At 41.2% G+C, this 18,022-nt stretch overlaps 1 protein-coding gene across 1 annotated transcript; it reads left to right on the forward strand.

The window, feature by feature from the left end:
• The first annotated feature begins 509 nt into the window (after positions 1-509).
• Positions 510-17,617, forward strand: PDHA1 (pyruvate dehydrogenase E1 subunit alpha 1). Its single transcript, XM_074358833.1, has 11 exons — positions 510-704; positions 7,403-7,462; positions 8,019-8,192; positions 8,966-9,092; positions 9,807-9,898; positions 10,729-10,821; positions 11,643-11,798; positions 11,976-12,047; positions 14,055-14,122; positions 15,357-15,465; positions 15,925-17,617. Exons 1-11 carry the CDS (start codon positions 648-650, stop codon positions 16,087-16,089), a joined length of 1,173 nt encoding a protein of 390 aa, XP_074214934.1. The 5' UTR covers positions 510-647; the 3' UTR covers positions 16,090-17,617.
• The last annotated feature ends 405 nt before the right edge of the window (positions 17,618-18,022 follow it).

Here is an 18,022-nt window from a genome sequence, read left to right on the forward strand (position 1 = left end):
ATTTTTCTTGTCTTGCCTTAAATATGAATTTTATTTCATCAGATCCTAGGTCAAGTAGACAGCGCAGCCTTTTACAACTGTTACATGACCTCTTAAAGACAAATTAGCGGCAGAACCATTTACAGAAACCAGATGGTATCTTTTGGCCGCCAAGACTATTTATCATCTGGTATATTAAGCGAAAGCTGCAAAGCTGCGGCACAGGCAGGACTGAGCGCTGGGTAGAATAGGTCTTGTAGGATATTGAATCCTGCATAGCTCAGCTTTGGTGCAAAATCCAAGATGGTCTGTTGCCCGCGGGGCCCCACTTTCCCACGCAGGCGCCTTCAGGTCCCCAGGTCTTGACCCGCCCACCCGGTGGCTATCTAGGGAGCCCTCAGCCGCTCCCTCTCTGGCTCCGACACCCAATGGGCTGCCGCGAGCCTCTCATGTGGGCGGGGCACGCCCTGGGGGCCGATCTGGTTGGCCCATGACTCGGCGCCGCGCATGACGTCTCTCCGTCTCCGTCGCGTCGCGCTGTCGTTCAGTCGTAGCGGCCACTCCGGGCGCCTGAAGGAGACTTGGAGACACCTGGGCCACCTTGCTTGGGTCGCTGGGAGTCGCCGCCGCCGCCGCCGCCCGTCTTCCGTCGTAACTGCTAGCACTCCATGAGGAAGATGCTCGCCGCCGTCTCCCGCGTGTTGTCGGGCGTCGCCCAGAAGCCGGTGAGGCGGCGTGAGCTTCGCGGAGTAGGGCGCGAGCGAGGCCGAGGTGGGGCCGGAGGCCGCCAGAGGGACGGGCGGGCAGGGCAGGCCGGGCCTCGGGCACGCGGCATGCTCGGGGAGTCGCGGGCCTTGGTTGTGTGCTCAGCTCGCGACCCTGGGAGAAGCGGCGGCTCGGCCCACCTGGGCCGACTCGGGGAGGGGGAGCTCGGCAAGGTCCGCGTAGAGGTCAGTCGCGGCTCCAGGTGCCGGACTAGTCGGTGCGCTGCAAAAGTGCCCGTTCGTTTACTGCAGACAGAAGAGGGAGCCTTGGGCTTCCTCGAGCCTCCAGTTGGTCGTCTTTTTCCGGTCCACTCATTTTAAATCTACCGAACTTCGTTCCTCTTGACCGGGAATCCGGAGACTGAGTGGCTCCGTTTAAACACCGGCTTCACCATTTACTAGTCCTGTGACCTTGGGCAAGAGTCGCCGCCGCCCTCCCCCACCCCCCACCCCCGCCAAAACAGCCAGATGCTGAGTTTCCTCATTTATAAAATGGAAACGAGTACTTAGCCCGTGGGATTGTCTTGAGGCTGAAACGAGTGACACGTTAGCGCCTGGTAGGTGCCGTCTGCGTTAAGTATTATTTGTGTGCCCGGTTTTGTGTACATTTGTTGAACACCAGCTCTCGGCTCTCTGGAGGGTTCATTAAGGATTAGACACCCCAGAAACACGCTTCCTACCCTTTCCTCTCCCTCAACGTTGAGCTTTTCTTGGCAGACAGTTCAAGAGCAGTCAGGCAGAAGAACCCAGAGGAAAGCTCCGTCCACTTTGCATACACCCTTCTGCGGGCGCGCAAGCATACACACAGAGACACACTTAGGGTAAAAGTAGCTAAAGAAAACGGCAGTGGTGCTTGGCAGAGTGGGATTAGAGGTTAGTGCTATTTCTGGCGCCAGCTTTTAGATGTGCCTAGTCTAAGTTTGGAGCATTTTGACTTATAGGCCCTGGGGCGTAGTATTACTTGGTATAACTGCAGCCAAGCCTTTGACTTGCAATTCTGGCTCTAGTAACTCTCCAAGACTTTGTGGCAACTTTGCTTAGTATGGGCAGAGATCATCAAAAGGTAGGAAATGTACACCTCTGGGAATGCCACTGACTGAAACAATTACAAAACACTATTGGATTAATCATTATTAGTATTTAAGTTGTAACTGGATCTACCTGAAGGACTAGCGCATGTCACCGTTATTTATTTCTGCATATACCCATGATATAGCCAACATTTATTGAGCTCTTAATATGTGCTAGTCACTTGGCTATTTAATCTCCATAACATTTATTTTTAGTTGACCATAAGTAATAGAAACATATTTTCAAGATTATACAGGGTCTTAGTTCTGTATTATGTTAAATTGAAAGGACTACATTAAAAAAAGAAAAACTTTGAATTGGTGATGTTCTACAGGGCAAGGAAAATTTGTGAGTTTTCAAATTACTCTTACTTCTGTGTCCCTAAGTACAGAGAGAAGCTATTACTTAAAATCAGCCTCATTCCCTCAGCTGTCCACAATACTCCTGGTTGTGTTTTTGTCTTCCAGCAATATGTTGACATGAAAGGCAAATTGCACTTCATCTTCACTTCAGTGAAACTTTGGCCTTTTCAAAAATCGTATAATACATCTCAAATCGAATAGAAAAGACATTTGGGCTACTGGATCTGTTAACTGGATAAAACAAGAATGGAATATAACTTAGTTCTTATTGAGAGAAAAGATTATTACAGTGGATTCCTGTGCAGAACATTTTTCTCTTTTAATTAATTAATTTTTTAAATGGAGATAAGAGACGTTGAACGAGTTACTGTCCGTTACTTTGAGCCACCCTTCTTTTTGGCTGTTTTGCATGTGTTTCCTGCTGCCTGTATATGGGCATTAATTATACTAAGGCACAGGGAAAAATACTTTGAAGAATTTTGTATTAACCCCAGATTGTGTGTCTGTGTGCTGAAGCCCTGTTTAATAGCTCCCCCTCCATGCAGCAAAGCAAATCAGCTAATCAGTATTTCCGTAAGCCATAGTAAATCAGGAGATGTCTCCAGAGTGTTCAGTGCACTTTGAGCTCTTGGGTCCAGTGTGCTCATTCATCTGTCAGGTTTCAGGTGTGTTAACACAGGGCTACTTAGAGAGTTTAAAGTGTTTGTTTTGGAATCATCATAGACTTCTACTTTCTCTTTTTAACGTATACTTCTTAATGCTAAAAAGATGATTGTTCGCCGAAGGAAAAAGCACTTAAAACTGTCAGTGATGGGCTGGACAAGTTTCTTGTTCCACAGCATGTGAGGTCCTCAGTGATTCTGGGTTTGACACTTTGATTTGCAAAAGTGTCTTTAAAATTAAGACAGCATATCAGATGTTAGTCACATCAAGATAAATGACCAGTTTCTTATCTAAGCATGAGTGATACAAACATGTTTAAGGAATTTATCTTTTAACAAACTCACTGTATGAATCAAAGTTGGTTTACTATCTTTATTATCTTAGAGAATCTAAGTGGAAGTGTTGTAAATTGAAAGATGTGTTAACTTCTCAGGGTTTGAGAACATCAAGATTTACTTGGGGCTGGTTCCTGCGGAAGCTTTGAGACACTGGCCCACTCTTTCTTCCCTCAGCTTGCCACCCTTCAGCCAACCCACCGAAACCTTCAGGAACTAGATGCTAGCATGACAGAAAGTTGAGTCTCTAAAATGAAAGCAGAGAGTCCAGTGTAACTTAAGCTACTTAAGAAGTACCTGTGATTTCATCTTAGAATGAGGTTGAGTTTTCAAAGAGCTTATTTCACAGAAGGTTAAATTGCATTTTAAAATTTTATTCTTTGTCTTATTGTTTGTATTCCCATTATGACCCCTTTTGTGAGATTTGGTTTTTTTAATTAGTAGGTAAGATTTGGTAGAATCTGGAATTTCTGAAATATTTTCGTTTCACTTGAATGATTCCCATATATTTAGGAACTTAGCTTTTATTTTTCAAAGTTTGAATACACTTGTCCATGGTCTCTCAAAGGAATCCTTTTTTTTTTTTTTTTTTTGAGGTCCCTTTTTTTAATTCTTATTTTTTATTGAAGTATAGTCGATTTACAATGTGTTTCTTGTGTTCAGCAAAGCCATTCAGTTATACATATACAAATATATATGTTTGTTCAGATTCTTTTCCATTACAGCTCATCACAAGTAATATAGTTCCCTGTGCTGTGCAGTAGGCCCTTGCTGTTTTTATCTATTTTACATATAGAAATGTGTATCTGTTAATCCCAAACTCCTAATCTATCTTTCCCTCCCTCCTCCCCAACCCCCATAACCACAGTTTGTTTTCTGGGTCCATAAATCAATTTCTGGTTTGTAAATAAAATTTGTATCTTTTTTTTCTTATGATTCCACATATAAGTGACATCATATGGTATTTGTCTTTCTCTGTCTGATTTACTTAATATGATAATTTCTAGGTCCATCCATGTTGCTGCAAATGGCATTATTTCATCCTTTTATGGCTGCATAATATTCCATAGAATATATATATATATATATATATATATATATCTCATATCTTATTTATCCATTCATCTGTCGATGGACATTTAGGTTATTTCCATGTCTTGGCTATTGTAAATAGTGCTGCTGTGAACATTGGGGTGCATGTGTCTTATTCAAATTAGAGATTTCTCTGGATATATGCCCAGGAGTGGGATTGCTGGATCATATGGTAGATCTATTTTTAGTTTTTTAAGGAACCTCCATACTGTCCTCCACAGTGGCTGCACCAAACTACATTCCCACCAGCGGTGTAAGTGGGTTCCTTTTTCTCCATACCCTTTCCAGCATTTATTATTTGTAAACTTTTTAATGATGGCCATTCTGACTGGCGTGAGGTGATACCTCCTTGTAGTTTTGATATGCATTTCTCTAATAATTAGCAATGCTGAACATGTTTCATTTGCCTATTGACCACCTGGGTGTCTTCTTTGGAGAAATGTCTATTTAGGTCTTCTGCCCATTTTTTTAGTTGGGTTGCTTGTTTTGTTTTGTTTGTTTTATATTAAACTCTATGAGTTGTTTGTATATTTTGGGAATTATTCTCTTGTCAGTTGCATCGTTTGCAAATATTTTCTCCCATTCTGTAGGTTGTCTTTTCATTTTGTTTATGGTATCCTTAGGTGTGCAAAAGTTCTTAAGTTTAATTAGGTCCCATTTGTTTATTTTTGCTTTTATTTCTGTTACTTTAGGAGCTGGTTTAAAAAAAAAGTATTGCTGCGATTTATGTCAGAGTGTTCTGCCTATGTTTTCCTCTAGGTGTATTATGGTATCTGTTCTTACATTTAGGTTCTAAGGTCCCTTTTATAAGGGCACTAATCCCGTTTATGAAGGTTCCACCATTATGACCTAATCACTTCCCAAAGACCTCACCTCCTAATAACATCAGATTTAGGATGCTTCAACGTGTGAATTTTAGGAGTACACAACATTAAGTCCATTGCAGTAGAATGTTTAAGCTTGTTTGGATGCAGTTATGATTTATGTGTCCAATGATGTTTCTGTATTCACAGTTGCTCCACAGATTTCTTTTTTTCTTCTTCCAGTTTTATTGAGATGTAATTAACATATAGTGTTGTACAAGTTTAAGGTGTACAGCATAATGATTTACATACATCATGAAATGATTATCATGGTTGTCATTTAGTGAACATCCATTATCTCATAAAGATACAAAGTTAAAGAAATAGGAAAAATTTTTCCTTGTGATGAGAACTCAGGATTTACTCTCTTAACTGAGTTCATATGTAACATACAGCAGCCTTATTTTTATCATGTTGTACATTACATCCCTAACACTTACCTATCTTATTACTGGAAGTTTGTTTTGACTTTTGACTACCTTCATCCAATCCCCCTTCCCCCTACCCTAAAGGAATCCTATTTAAGAGAGCAGCCATTTATGGCTCTCCAGAGAAAATGAATGGTAATCTTTTCAACAATCTCAGCAGTTTAAAATAATGATATATTCGACTTTTGATAGGACTTTTAGCTTAACTTTAAGTTACCTTGGCTCCTTTCACTCACTATATTAGTGATTCTTACTATTTTGGGGATTTATCTTAATGAAATGGGGAGAAAGTAAGCAACTTCCTGGCAGTCGTACTCTTTGACCTCACCTTCCTGTTATTTGTTATATAGAACTGTCATTCTTCGTTGTTTCCACTATAGGATGGAGTAAGAAAAATTTTCCTTTTCTTGGTTACTGTTGCTTGGCTGGTTTGGTCTCCAATTTCCCTTCAGAAACTGCAGTTTCTGTAGCAGTATCTGGAAACTTATTTTGTAATATAGAAAACATTTCTGGCCCCACAAAATAATTTGTTAATTGTCAAAAATAACACGTCCATTTCATGATTACCAGACATAACCTTTTGTTTGTCACCTTACAACCCCTCTGCTTTACCTGTTCCCAAATTTCTCAATTTTCTTCACTGTATTCTTAGATGTATTAATGGACTGTCTCTATTGCTAACATAACTGAAGCATTTATTTCTCCTATTTAAGGTTTTTTCTTTCAGCGATATCATTGTCTTTGTTGGCTTTATCAGATAATGGTGTATTAATGAGTGAAGAGATGAGTAGATAATAGCTTTCTGTCAGTTGGCTTGTATGCTTGGCATATCAACCTTAACCCTTCTCACCAAGGTCAAGTCCAGTGCTAGAAGTTGAATGATAATGCACTGTATGAACATATCAAAGGTACTTTTTGTGGGATTTGAAGAATGTGCTTCAGGTCTCCAAGAAAAGAAGTCTTGTTGGTTTACATATCAGTGTGACGTGGCAGAATGTGGCTAAAATAGTGCCGTACTACCGACTGGTTAAATCTGGTCTAACGTGGACCTTAGCCAGCACAGAGTACTTTTGCTGTGAGCAGGTGTTCAATTGAAAGAGTGTAAAGGAAACATTTCCTTCAGCTTTCTATCCCCCTATGCAGTGACAGTCACCCGAACATGAAGAAGGGAGCACTGTTGCAGAGAACATCTCCCTTCTAAGGCTTCAGGAGGAGCCTGCCTAAGATACAGGCTGTTCAAATCCTAAAACATCCTTCAAATCCTTTGTTTTAAGTCAGGGAATGCTGAGCATCTTTTCTTTTATCCTGTACATTTCTCACTATGGTGTTTATCTTATGCTTTGAGTAGTTTAAAATATTTTTCTTAAGGTACTATTGCATAGAGAAGTTATTTGCCTGAAATAGGAATGGAATCATAGTTTTATTTGAAGAACAGTTCTGAAAGTGAAGCTTTAGTTTGCTCAGTATATCTGGTCATGATTATGAATAGCATAAATAAACAAAGCCCACAGAATAATCACTTCAGTTTGGCCATTGACTTTATTATATTTTCACTATAATTTCTTTGGAAGCAGAGTAAATAGATAGGTTTGGTTTTTTGCTCCCTTCCTTTCTCCTGTTTGCCTTCAGATGGGGGTACAACTGTGTTTCATTAGCCAAAGCAAAGATTCATTTTGGAAGACAAGATCCTAACACAGTGAACAGAATGAAAGAGAAGTCTATGAATATGTTAGTGCTTATTAAAGTTCTAGGACTGCATCCTGATAGCTGATTAATAAGAATAATGACTCAAAAATAATTGACAGTAAAGAGCACTAATATATTTGTGTATTTTGATCTTTCAAGGCAAGCAGAGTGCTGGTGGCATCCCGTAATTTTGCAAACGATGCTACATTTGAAATTAAGGTAAGAGATGTTTTCCTTTGTGTTAAAATTTTTTCCATAAGTACACTTTGATACATAGTTTTACCTTTGGGATAAAACATTCTGATATTCATGCTTTTACATCATTTTATTCCACATGTTCTAGAATCAGATTTGGAGAAGTTCAGCAAAGATTCGAATCTACTCTTCTTAGTTAGCAGCTTGCTGGTGGTTGGTGAAGGGCAGTAAGCTAATAAAATTAAAGACATTTTAAAGTTTAAAATGTGATTCGGTAAAATGTTTGAATAAGAAGATTCTTAGAGTGCTTCTTTTTGAAAGTTTGTCTTTCAACCTACAACTCAGTTAACTTCTAGGAGTTTTCAGTGAAAGTCATCTTAGAAAGATTTCCTTCCTCTGAAACCCCATCCCACTGCACAGTGAACACTGTGATTTAAGGAGTCAGAAGCAGTATGTAGCATTTCTGATGTGCTTGTCTGCTGGTTTTAAGTTAAATGTTTACAGTGGAGTTAGATCTTACAGTAGATTGGCAGTGTTTACATTGTAGTGACCGTGAGAGAATTGTCTGATTACATTTCAGAAATGCGATCTTCACCGGCTGGAAGAGGGCCCTCCTGTCACTACGGTGCTTACCAGGGAGGACGGGCTCAAATACTACCGGATGATGCAGACTGTGCGCCGAATGGAGTTAAAGGCAGATCAGCTGTATAAACAGAAAATTATTCGTGGTTTCTGTCACCTGTGTGATGGTCAGGTGAGTGGCAGTTTTGTAATAAAACTGTGTTATTTAGGAATGTAAGTATGGTGTGTATTTTTTGTTTTTTACCCTGCTTTACCTATTAGAGGGTTTGAGGCTGGTATTTTAGAATGAAAATGGGAATACTGAGACCTGCTATGAGCTTATGCTGAAGAGTTTACTTATGCATCACGTTGCTGACTTCCTGTGCTGTATGGCAGTGTGATTACCTGTACTGGATATATTTTTGTGTTGTGGGTTTAGGCCAAGGTTTACAAAATCAAAAGCCTACCAGGCATTAGTTAGGTAGGATAAATGAGTGAAGGCTGCCAGCTATACGAGGAATTGAGAATGGTGACAGGGACTGGTGGTGAATGGAAGCAGGCAGCACCTGCCGGTCGCCCACTTCAGGGGAAGTCATGACCTGGTTCCAGCCAGCCGGTGCCACATGGAAATACAGGGCTAATACTTCCTATTTGTTTCTTTGAGAGAAGACAGAAGTCTCAATTTTCATGTGAAATTCCCCCAACACTTTAATGTTGACATCTGATTCAGGATTTTTTTCTCCAATCACTGTACAGGCTTAAAGGAAACACCATATCTGGGTTGCCAATTTATGGCTCTGGCTTGAGCCTTATCCTTTACTCTGTTTCTGATGAAAAAATACAGCTACTTGCTGTGGTTATTAATGAAGAGTTGTACTGGGCCAAATGTTTCATAATAGTCTAGGAAACCTTTTATCTAGAAATGTGTACTGTATTGACTCGTTGCTGCTTTTTCCTTGAATGCAGGAAGCTTGTTGTGTGGGCCTGGAGGCTGGAATAAACCCCACAGACCATCTGATCACAGCCTACCGGGCTCATGGCTTTACCTTTACTCGTGGGCTTTCTGTCCGAGAAATTCTCGCAGAACTTACAGGTTTGCTATTAATTTACAAAAAGAGGAAATTAGTGAATTGAGTTTTCAAATCTCTTACTAAGATGCTAACCACTTATAAGTTAACATTAAAACCTTTTTGAGGTTTTAGAAAAACACCAAAACCCAGAAAAATCATCTCCCTTTTGGTGCTCTGGTACCTCTGTTATGCTTTTGAGTAAACTAACCATTTTTGAGGTTATCTGAGTTCTCGGTAAAAGTTTTAAAAGGTCAACTCTATAAAATCAGAATAGTGTTTATCATTTAAACATGCCAGCAGAAATCTAGCAGTCAAAGAAAATAAATTGAGTATAAGCATTTCATTGTGTACACGTAGAATTCTAGGAATCTTGCTAATACTCCCTTGTCACCCTTGATTCTTGAACTGTTTAGTGTACCAGTATAGGAGAAATGGGAAGATGTTTGTTACTGGCAGAAAGAAAAAGTCTAGGTTACCACGTTAACATCTGAAGGAAACTAGGTGATTAGATAGTTGGAAAGGTTGGAAAGATCAAGGACATGGGACTGGTTTGACCTTTATTATAAAAGGACCAGGAGACAAGGAGGAATACATATTTGCATAGAGGGACAGGTGCTTATATAATTGAATTGGCTTCTGAGTTCTAATGGTTGAGCCTTTAAGCAAATACTTGGGGTTTTTGTTTGTTTCATGTATTTGGTTTTTTACGTGTTATGTGTGTGTACTGCCATTTCTAGGACGAAGAGGAGGTTGTGCTAAAGGAAAAGGAGGATCGATGCATATGTATGCCAAGAACTTCTACGGGGGCAATGGCATTGTGGGAGCTCAGGTAGTTGAGGATGAAGATTGCATGGTTTCCTGGATTTGACCCTGGCCCACGTCTTTGCAGTATTTCATACCCAGAGGACTTCCCTCTGAAGTTTTTTAGTATTTCGAGTGGCTTGGTGTGCTTTAAATGACCCATTGCTTCACACCCTACCACTTGAAAATTTAATAAATAGATCTGAACGTGATTTAACGTTTTTCCTTTTACATATTTGTTGTGTTTTATAAGTAAGCAGGAGCCTCTAGTAATAGAGCTATACCTTCACCTTTTAACTTATATTTCAGTACACTGATTGCCTTGTCGCATCCTCTTTGCCCACTTCTCTGCCTGCTGTAGACCATGCTGGCACTGGTGCGAGGCCAGGAGAGGCTGGTCGTCAGGATTTTAGGGGCCTAGTTTGAATCTAAAACCATCTTCTGTGATTGTGTCGTCCTCCTCAATTAGTAAATAATGAACAAGTAACAGTGTAAAATCATATCTACGTTGTTTGGTTTACTTTCTAAAATACTAAGATTCTAGCATTTTATTGTTTTTATTTTTAAACCCTTGGTTTCATTTTGGGGTTTTGTTTTTGGATTAGTAGTTGAATCTTTGAATCAGAGATGTTATTGCTTAATAGTTGAAATAGAATATGATAATAATTATTCATGTTATTTCACCAATTTGGTTATAATATTGGGGGTGGGATAAACAGAGACAAGGTTGGAGTAGGGAGAGTTTCTAGGGACAGTGTCATTTCTAGCTCATAGTCTGGCCAGGGGTTAACATTGAGAGCATCAATTTCTCCCCTTGTGGATTTCTGTGGTTTATTTCTTGGTTGTTCTTAATATTAGGTGCCCTTGGGAGCTGGGATTGCTTTGGCCTGTAAGTATAATGGAAAAGATGAGGTCTGTTTGACTTTGTATGGCGATGGTGCTGCTAATCAGGTGAGTGTGTATCTCTTTGCAATAATGATTATAATGTTTTCCCCAAAGTGTTGACTATTTTTAGTGGAGTTTGTGGAGAAGTATTGTGTTACTTATTAGTTGAAGTGGACATTCATATGGCAAGCTACAACTTGGTTTTATGGCCACAGGTTAGAGATTTACATCTTAGCATTGTTTCGCAAGCACTTTGTGTGGGTGCACTCCTGAGAAGGAGCGCTCCTTTGTTCTACTTCCATGCTTCACAAACTCTGTGGTGAAGGACCATTTTACTTTTTTGTCCATTGTAAACCAGGTCTTAAACCAGTACTGTAATGTACAGACTCATTCTCTTGGATGCCATGGCATCGTCAGACACCTGTCATGGTTTCTGAGCCATGACTCTTTCTGCTTTCGTGTGACAGTCTCAGTAATCAGCAGTCTGTAGACGACACTCTGTGAGGCCCTGCTCTGGATGCTGATTCTCAGACACTTGTTCACTCTGGTTATCCAGAGGGTCTCATAGAATTCATAATAGAGCATAAAATTAGATAGCTGTACATGTTTACATGTTGATCTTTTCCCATTGTCGTCTGTACTACCACCTTGGCCCCACAGAAACAAGTAGTAGTATTAGGTTTGTCACTTAGTTGCAGAGAGATGATGCGCTTGCTGCTTCTCCCCCTACCTCCCCCCCAACACACACACACTCTCCTTTGCCTCGGAAGTGGACTTGTAGATGAGGGGAACTTTTTCTGCCAGGTAGAGCAGCAGCTCTTGTGGATGATGAAGTCTACAGAAAAACAGCAAAATGAAACCACTTGATCTTTTATACACACTTCCAGGGTCAGATATTTGAAGCTTACAACATGGCAGCTTTGTGGAAGTTGCCTTGTATTTTCATCTGTGAGAATAACCGCTATGGGATGGGAACATCTGTGGAGAGGGCAGCAGCCAGCACTGATTACTACAAGAGAGGCGACTTCATTCCTGGGCTGAGGGTAAGGCCTCCTTTCGTGGAGTTGGGGCTACACTCTCATGGCCTAGTGTCTGTGTGCCTGCCCTTAACCTCATACAAATTGAAGAGGTCTGTTTTCTCAGTGCATGGGCAGCTCATGTAAAATGAAAATGGTTTTAGGCAGTTGCATTATGCTGTGCCCTTTCCTATTTATTAACAGGTAGATGGAATGGATATCCTGTGTGTCCGAGAGGCCACGAGGTTTGCAGCTGCCTATTGTAGATCTGGAAAGGTAAGAGTTTCCTGTAGACCTCTAGGCTAGAGATTTCTGATGACATTTATCTGTCTGAAAAGAATGCCTCCCACATGTCTGTTGTAGCTATTTAGGGGTAGCTGTTAATTGAGGTGAATAAGATGGAAGCAGAGTCCAGTTAAGTGAATTGGTTCCCTCTGTAAATAACGTGGTCCTGGTAACTCATCTTTTGGGGAATATTCCTTGTTTCCCCCATTTGGGGTAAATCTTTTCTTCCAGTGCTTAGTGTTTTGCCTGTCTTCATTGTGACAGGTTTGTTTTATTACATGCCTCTAATTCCCCTCCCCTCAATTAATCATAAGCCCCATAAGTGAATAGACTGGGGACACCCACATTGCCCAGCACAGACCTTTGTTTATGTATTAGGCATTCAGTATAAGTTTGTGTATAATGTAACCATAATATTTAATTTATAGAATAGTCTTAGTCCTGCTGTTTCAGTCCTGAGAATCATGATCATTCAGTTATATTACTGGAGGGGAGAAGGGAACAGTGAGATTGTCCTAAAAAGAGGGTTACATGCCATCCAAGCCCGTGGGAAGATGTTGTTCTCCCTAAATCAGTGTTCCACAGCCCAGAAAGCGTGCTCCCGAGGTTTACCTTTCCCTCATGTGTATTGGGCAGTAACGCAAAGAAGATTTGACTGCAGTGATGAAAATGGGAGAGAGGACGAAGTGGGGAGGGAAATACAGAGCTGTTGAAGAGAAAATGAGAAGAGAATAAAATAGCTGATGGCAGGTTGGTGGCAGTGGACTCAGTGGTCTACATCAGGAGTCCAAGATGAGGGGGTTCAGGCTCTGGGTGGTAGGTATCCTCCTCTTCTCCCCCAGTTCCTGAAAGAATAGGTGGCGTCCACCCCTACGTGGAAAGGATGAGTAGGTTATAGTGTGTATTGACGTTTCCATCCTGACCAGAGCTTGATCTTGGAATTATGGGAGCAGCTGGAAAAGTCCCTTTATCCCCATCTCCTTAGCCCAACCCATTGTGCTTCCAAATAGCTACTGGATGACAGAGCAATGACTAGCTGACAGTTAATGAGGGATTGATAGGTCAGCCAACGCACTAAGCAGTTTTTATGTATTCCTTAATCAGCGCAACTCTGAGTTAGGTTATGACCGTTTTGTAGGTGAGGAAACTGAGGTACAGAGTTAGCTACGATATATTACAGCCAGGATTGGAACCCGGGCACCTGGATTCAGAGCCCCCCTTTTTAAGTACTACACCAAACTGCCCAGGGACCCTAGATCTACCCCATCCCCTCAGTATTCCAAGTTGTCTCCCGGGAGGGGGCTAGTGCAGCATGAGCAAGCTCCTTGGTGGTAGCCAGACTCGCAGAGGTGGGGTCAGGTATCAGGTCATAGGAGCCTCCTAACTTTGTGACACACTAGCCAGACCTGCGTGAAGCAGGATTCGTTGCCAGCCCCTACGAAACACTGCAGGAGATGGGTGTGAGGTAGAAATTTCCCCTGTGCAGCCTATTTTTATGTGTGCTGAAAAGTGCAGAAGGACAGGAGAACTGGAGGTTTGCTTTTAATCTTGTGTTATGGTGTATGTTAGTGTTTTTCACTAGCTTAAAAGGAGATGATTTCACCTGTGACTAGGGGGAAAAGAGTGGTTTATGGACCCTGAAGATAAAGGCCATTCCTGCTGTCTAATAAGCCTTGATGCATTAAATTCGAGCTGTTCTTATAGAATTATATATCAAATGCAATACTGATGAAACAGACCATTGTTTATGTAATGTCATTGGGGTCTGTAGATTCAAAGTAAGCTGCAGTAGGTAGCTTTTACTAAGTTCCTGTTAAAAATAAGGATGAAACATTTGATGAATAGGTATTAGAAATGAGAAGAGTTAGGAAAGAATCAGTCGCATAAGAAGAAATTCTTAACTTAGGAGATGTAATGAGAGTATCTGTGATCCTGAAAGGGTGTGCATTGGAGGCTGTGCACAGCGTCTCTTCTCACCTCCCCTGGGTTCCGTTGTAGGGGCCCATACTGATGGAGCTGCAGACTTACCGTTACCACGGACACAGCATGAGCGATCCCGGAGTCAGGTATAGTTATGGGAAAACTGAGCATGGTGTCCAGAGTAGGGGGGCTTGAAAGGTGCTACTTGTATGAAAAAGCAAAGTGTTTCAACATTTGCTTTTGAAGCCAGACACCAGTTGGCTTCATGCATTCATTTAGGAGTTAGTCTTAGCCTGAAAGGAGTACCTCCCAGTACATTGGTTCTAGTATAGAAAACACTCTGAAAATTCCTGCAGTATAGAGTATGTACATGTTAGCATGAGCAGCAGTAAGAAAACAATACAGAGAGAAATTGTTGTCTAAAACAGGTCTGATGATAGAGTAGACGTGGGGGCATTTAGCTTTCGTAGGCATTAGCCCAAATTAGCATACTCCTCTGGCAGAGTCAGTTTGAAAATGTTCTCGCTGGTATGGAGCGAGGCCCGCTGGTACGTGGGGATATCCCCTGTGTTGAAACAGACCAGTCAGTCAAAAAAAGATAGGCTATACTAGGAAGATAGGAGTTTTGTCACTTAGTAACTCATGTTACTCAGTGGCACGTGGGGCTACTGTCCCAGAGTATGGCACAATTAAAAGAGTAGGTTTAGTCAAAGTAAGCCATAATAAGCCTTTGAGTGGAATGAAGGTCTAAGGGAAAATGTTACAAAGAGGAACTTAGATGGAAAGCAGCCCTTTGTGTATTTTCAAAAAATGGTAGAGCCTTTGTTTTTAGTGTTATTGCAGATGATATAGGACAGGGATGTACTGTTCAGTCAAGAATTGGGAAACCTGGTCCCCAGGTTGTCGCCAGCCACAGTGCTCGAAGCTCTGAAGGGAGAAAGGAAAGGCACATTTACTTCCTGCTTGGCATTCTGCTGCCTCAGAGTCTATAGCTATCACTACACAAAACCATCTCCACTGTCCCCACCCACTGAACATGTAGGAGCTCAGAAGGGGGGGACAGTTGGGATATAAAGAGGCTGCACCACTACCTTCATACCCTACGTCTACATCAAAGAAGCAAATAAAGACTTGGCCCCTATTGTCAGAAGACCAGAGAAGCCAGGGGAATTGCCCCTGTAGAGTTTTCCATAAAAGAGCCGCTCTTACGGAATGTAAGGCTGGCTTCTTGTATTTTGAAAGTACAGCTCTGCATTCCTCTGGTGACATCAGCATTGATACGCTCCTTCGTCTCCGAAACATACTTCTGTATTTCACAGACTGTCTTTTCTGTTCCGGAACTGTTCTTACCTACTTGTACCTGTGTTTCCCTCCTAATAGTTATCGTACACGAGAAGAAATACAGGAAGTAAGAAGTAAGAGTGACCCTATCATGCTTCTCAAGGATAGGATGGTGAACAGCAGTCTTGCCAGTGTTGAAGAATTAAAGGTATAGTCACTTTTGATGGTTTAAAAGTCTGCCTTTGAAGGTTGGCTCTCCTTTCTGAGCAGTTTTTCTCCCCAAAAAATGCTGTCACTCCTAGGTGAACTAGCTGATGGGGAAGTTCATAGCATTTTCATGAGCCGTTAATCAGTCATAACTGGCAAAGCCTTTAAACTCCTCCCATAGCACAGTTCTTTCTTCCTAAAAATGCACTTTGGATTTTTAGTTCACAAAGTTGCCTCGCCAGGGTGTATCTGGTTTAAATGTTGATGTCTGTATTCCGGAATACTTCTGTGTAGCTGGGTGTCATTTTTAAAATAACATCTTCAAAAGTAGCAACAGTGTATACTTCGAATACTAGTAGAAGAGTTACAGGTAAAGTACCAAAAGGTTCCAAGTAGAACTAGTTGGGTGCCTGAGCTGCTGTCTATTCGGAAATCTCCTGAACTGTAATCTGATTTTTAGGAAATTGATGTTGAAGTGAGGAAAGAAATTGAGGATGCTGCCCAGTTTGCTACAGCCGATCCTGAACCGCCTTTGGAAGAACTCGGCTATCACATCTACTGTAGTGATCCGCCTTTTGAAGTCCGGGGTGCAAACCAGTGGATCAAGTTTAAATCCATCAGTTAAATGGGGAATGGTTACTATCCATCGGTGGGCTATTTGGCAGCAACTGTAAGGAATGCTTTCTTTGTGTTCTCAAGTTTGTTATGGAGGAAAAACTCATAGGAAGAAAGTGTGTAGATTAAGATAGTCATTGCATGTGGTCTGTACAGTGTTGCATTAAAAAATGTTATTGCACACTTAAGTATTAGTATGGATATTATAAAGGTTATTTTAGATTTATATAGGTTATTTTAGATTTGTATAGGTCTGAGGTATTTTAGAGACCTATTTAAGAGTTTGTTTAACCCTCCTTCAAAGTATTTCTTTAAAGTAGTTCTATTTGATTTAGTTGTATACTATTTTAACAAATGCCTTTTTAGTTACTAAAAGGAAAACAAGTCCTTACGTGCCTGTCCACCTCTGCCATGTTTTTGTGTGAGGGGAATCGTTCACAGTACCTTACTGTGCACAGACGCCTCTGTCCTTGTGCATTTTGGTGCTGAAGCTTGTTCACACTGAACCATCGATTCTCCTTAATAAAACACAATATTTATTCACACCAGGTAGGGGGTGGAAGGACAGTTCCATTTTTAAATAAGACTACTTCATTTCAAAGGCCAAATAAGTTAGGTTTCTCCATTTATACATTCAATATAAATACGAAGCTATTTTCTTAATAGTTTTCTATTGACATTCATATCAAACAGTAAATATAAGGCATATTCTTATCAATTTTATCTTTTTCAAATTTAAGTGCAATGCCAGTTAATAGTAATGTATGTAATGTGTATATATAGAAAACAGTGATTCCCAGCCTTTGTTATTTTAAACACCTATAGTTCCACCTTTCCAGCAAGTGTTTTTCATAGAAGTAAATTAAACATCCTTTTAAGAATTCCATAATAGTCTGGGATGTCACGAATAGGTTTTACAATCACTGTTCTCACAATGCATACAGTTCTCACCTTTAAAATATGCTGATAAATGACAGGTTAAATTTTTACCATAAGTCTTTAAAACTTCAAGTTCTTAAATTGTTCATTGAACAATGGTGTTTTACCTGTGTAAACACAGCAGAATTCGTGTGTATGTTAACAGAAGCTTTACCAACAGAGATGTCAGCTCTTTGCTCCCTCTGTCCCCTGGCTTACCGGATTAAGCCTCCTCTTGGGTGGCTGGGGCTCCCTGAGCCTGTCTTCTGTTCTGGGAGACCACAGTCTAGAGCAAAACAAATGAGAGTCTTTAGAGTCATGAGGAAAGATAACTTCAAAGCAACACCACAGAAATACTTCTTTTGGAGCTGTTATGGCCAAAGCTGTACTATATATACTTTTAGACTTGTCTAGATTTGCTGTCTAGTCTTAAGATGCAATCCGTAACTTAAAAACTAAAATTGGAATATGTTCTCTTTACATATATGAAAGTGACACTTGTGCCTTGGCAGGAGTGGGACACGGCCTTAGAGGTATGCGCAGGAGTGCTGCTGGGTCTGTGCAGAGTGCGTCATTTAAGATGACACGTGGAAGAATAAAGAAAGAAGGGTTTGAGTGTAGCACACCAGCATCTCGTGTCTTTCTTCACTCCACTCTCAGCCACGCCAGGATGGCAGTCTCCTGACTTTTTCTACTAGGCCTTTTCGCAACTTCAAGTTTGGAAAACTCCAGTGTTTGGAGCCAGGTTGGGTAGTTTTTGGGGAAGAGCGTGGGGAGGAGCGGAGGGGAGGGGAGGGGAGGAGGGAGGGAGGGAGGGAAGAGTGCAGGGAAGGAAGAAAGGAAAGAAGGAGGGAGGGAGGGAGGGAGGGAAGAGGCGAGGAAGAAAGAAAGGAAAGAAAGGAAAGAAGGAGGGAGGGAGGGAGGGAGGGAAGAGGCGAGGAAGAAAGAAAGGGAGGGAAGAGGCGAGGAAGAAAGAAAGGAGGGAGGGAGGGAGGGAGGGAGGGAGGGAAGAGGCGAGGAAGAAA

This window comes from Camelus bactrianus, chromosome X (assembly GCF_048773025.1).
Source record: "Camelus bactrianus isolate YW-2024 breed Bactrian camel chromosome X, ASM4877302v1, whole genome shotgun sequence".
Taxonomy (NCBI): domain Eukaryota; kingdom Metazoa; phylum Chordata; class Mammalia; order Artiodactyla; family Camelidae; genus Camelus; species Camelus bactrianus.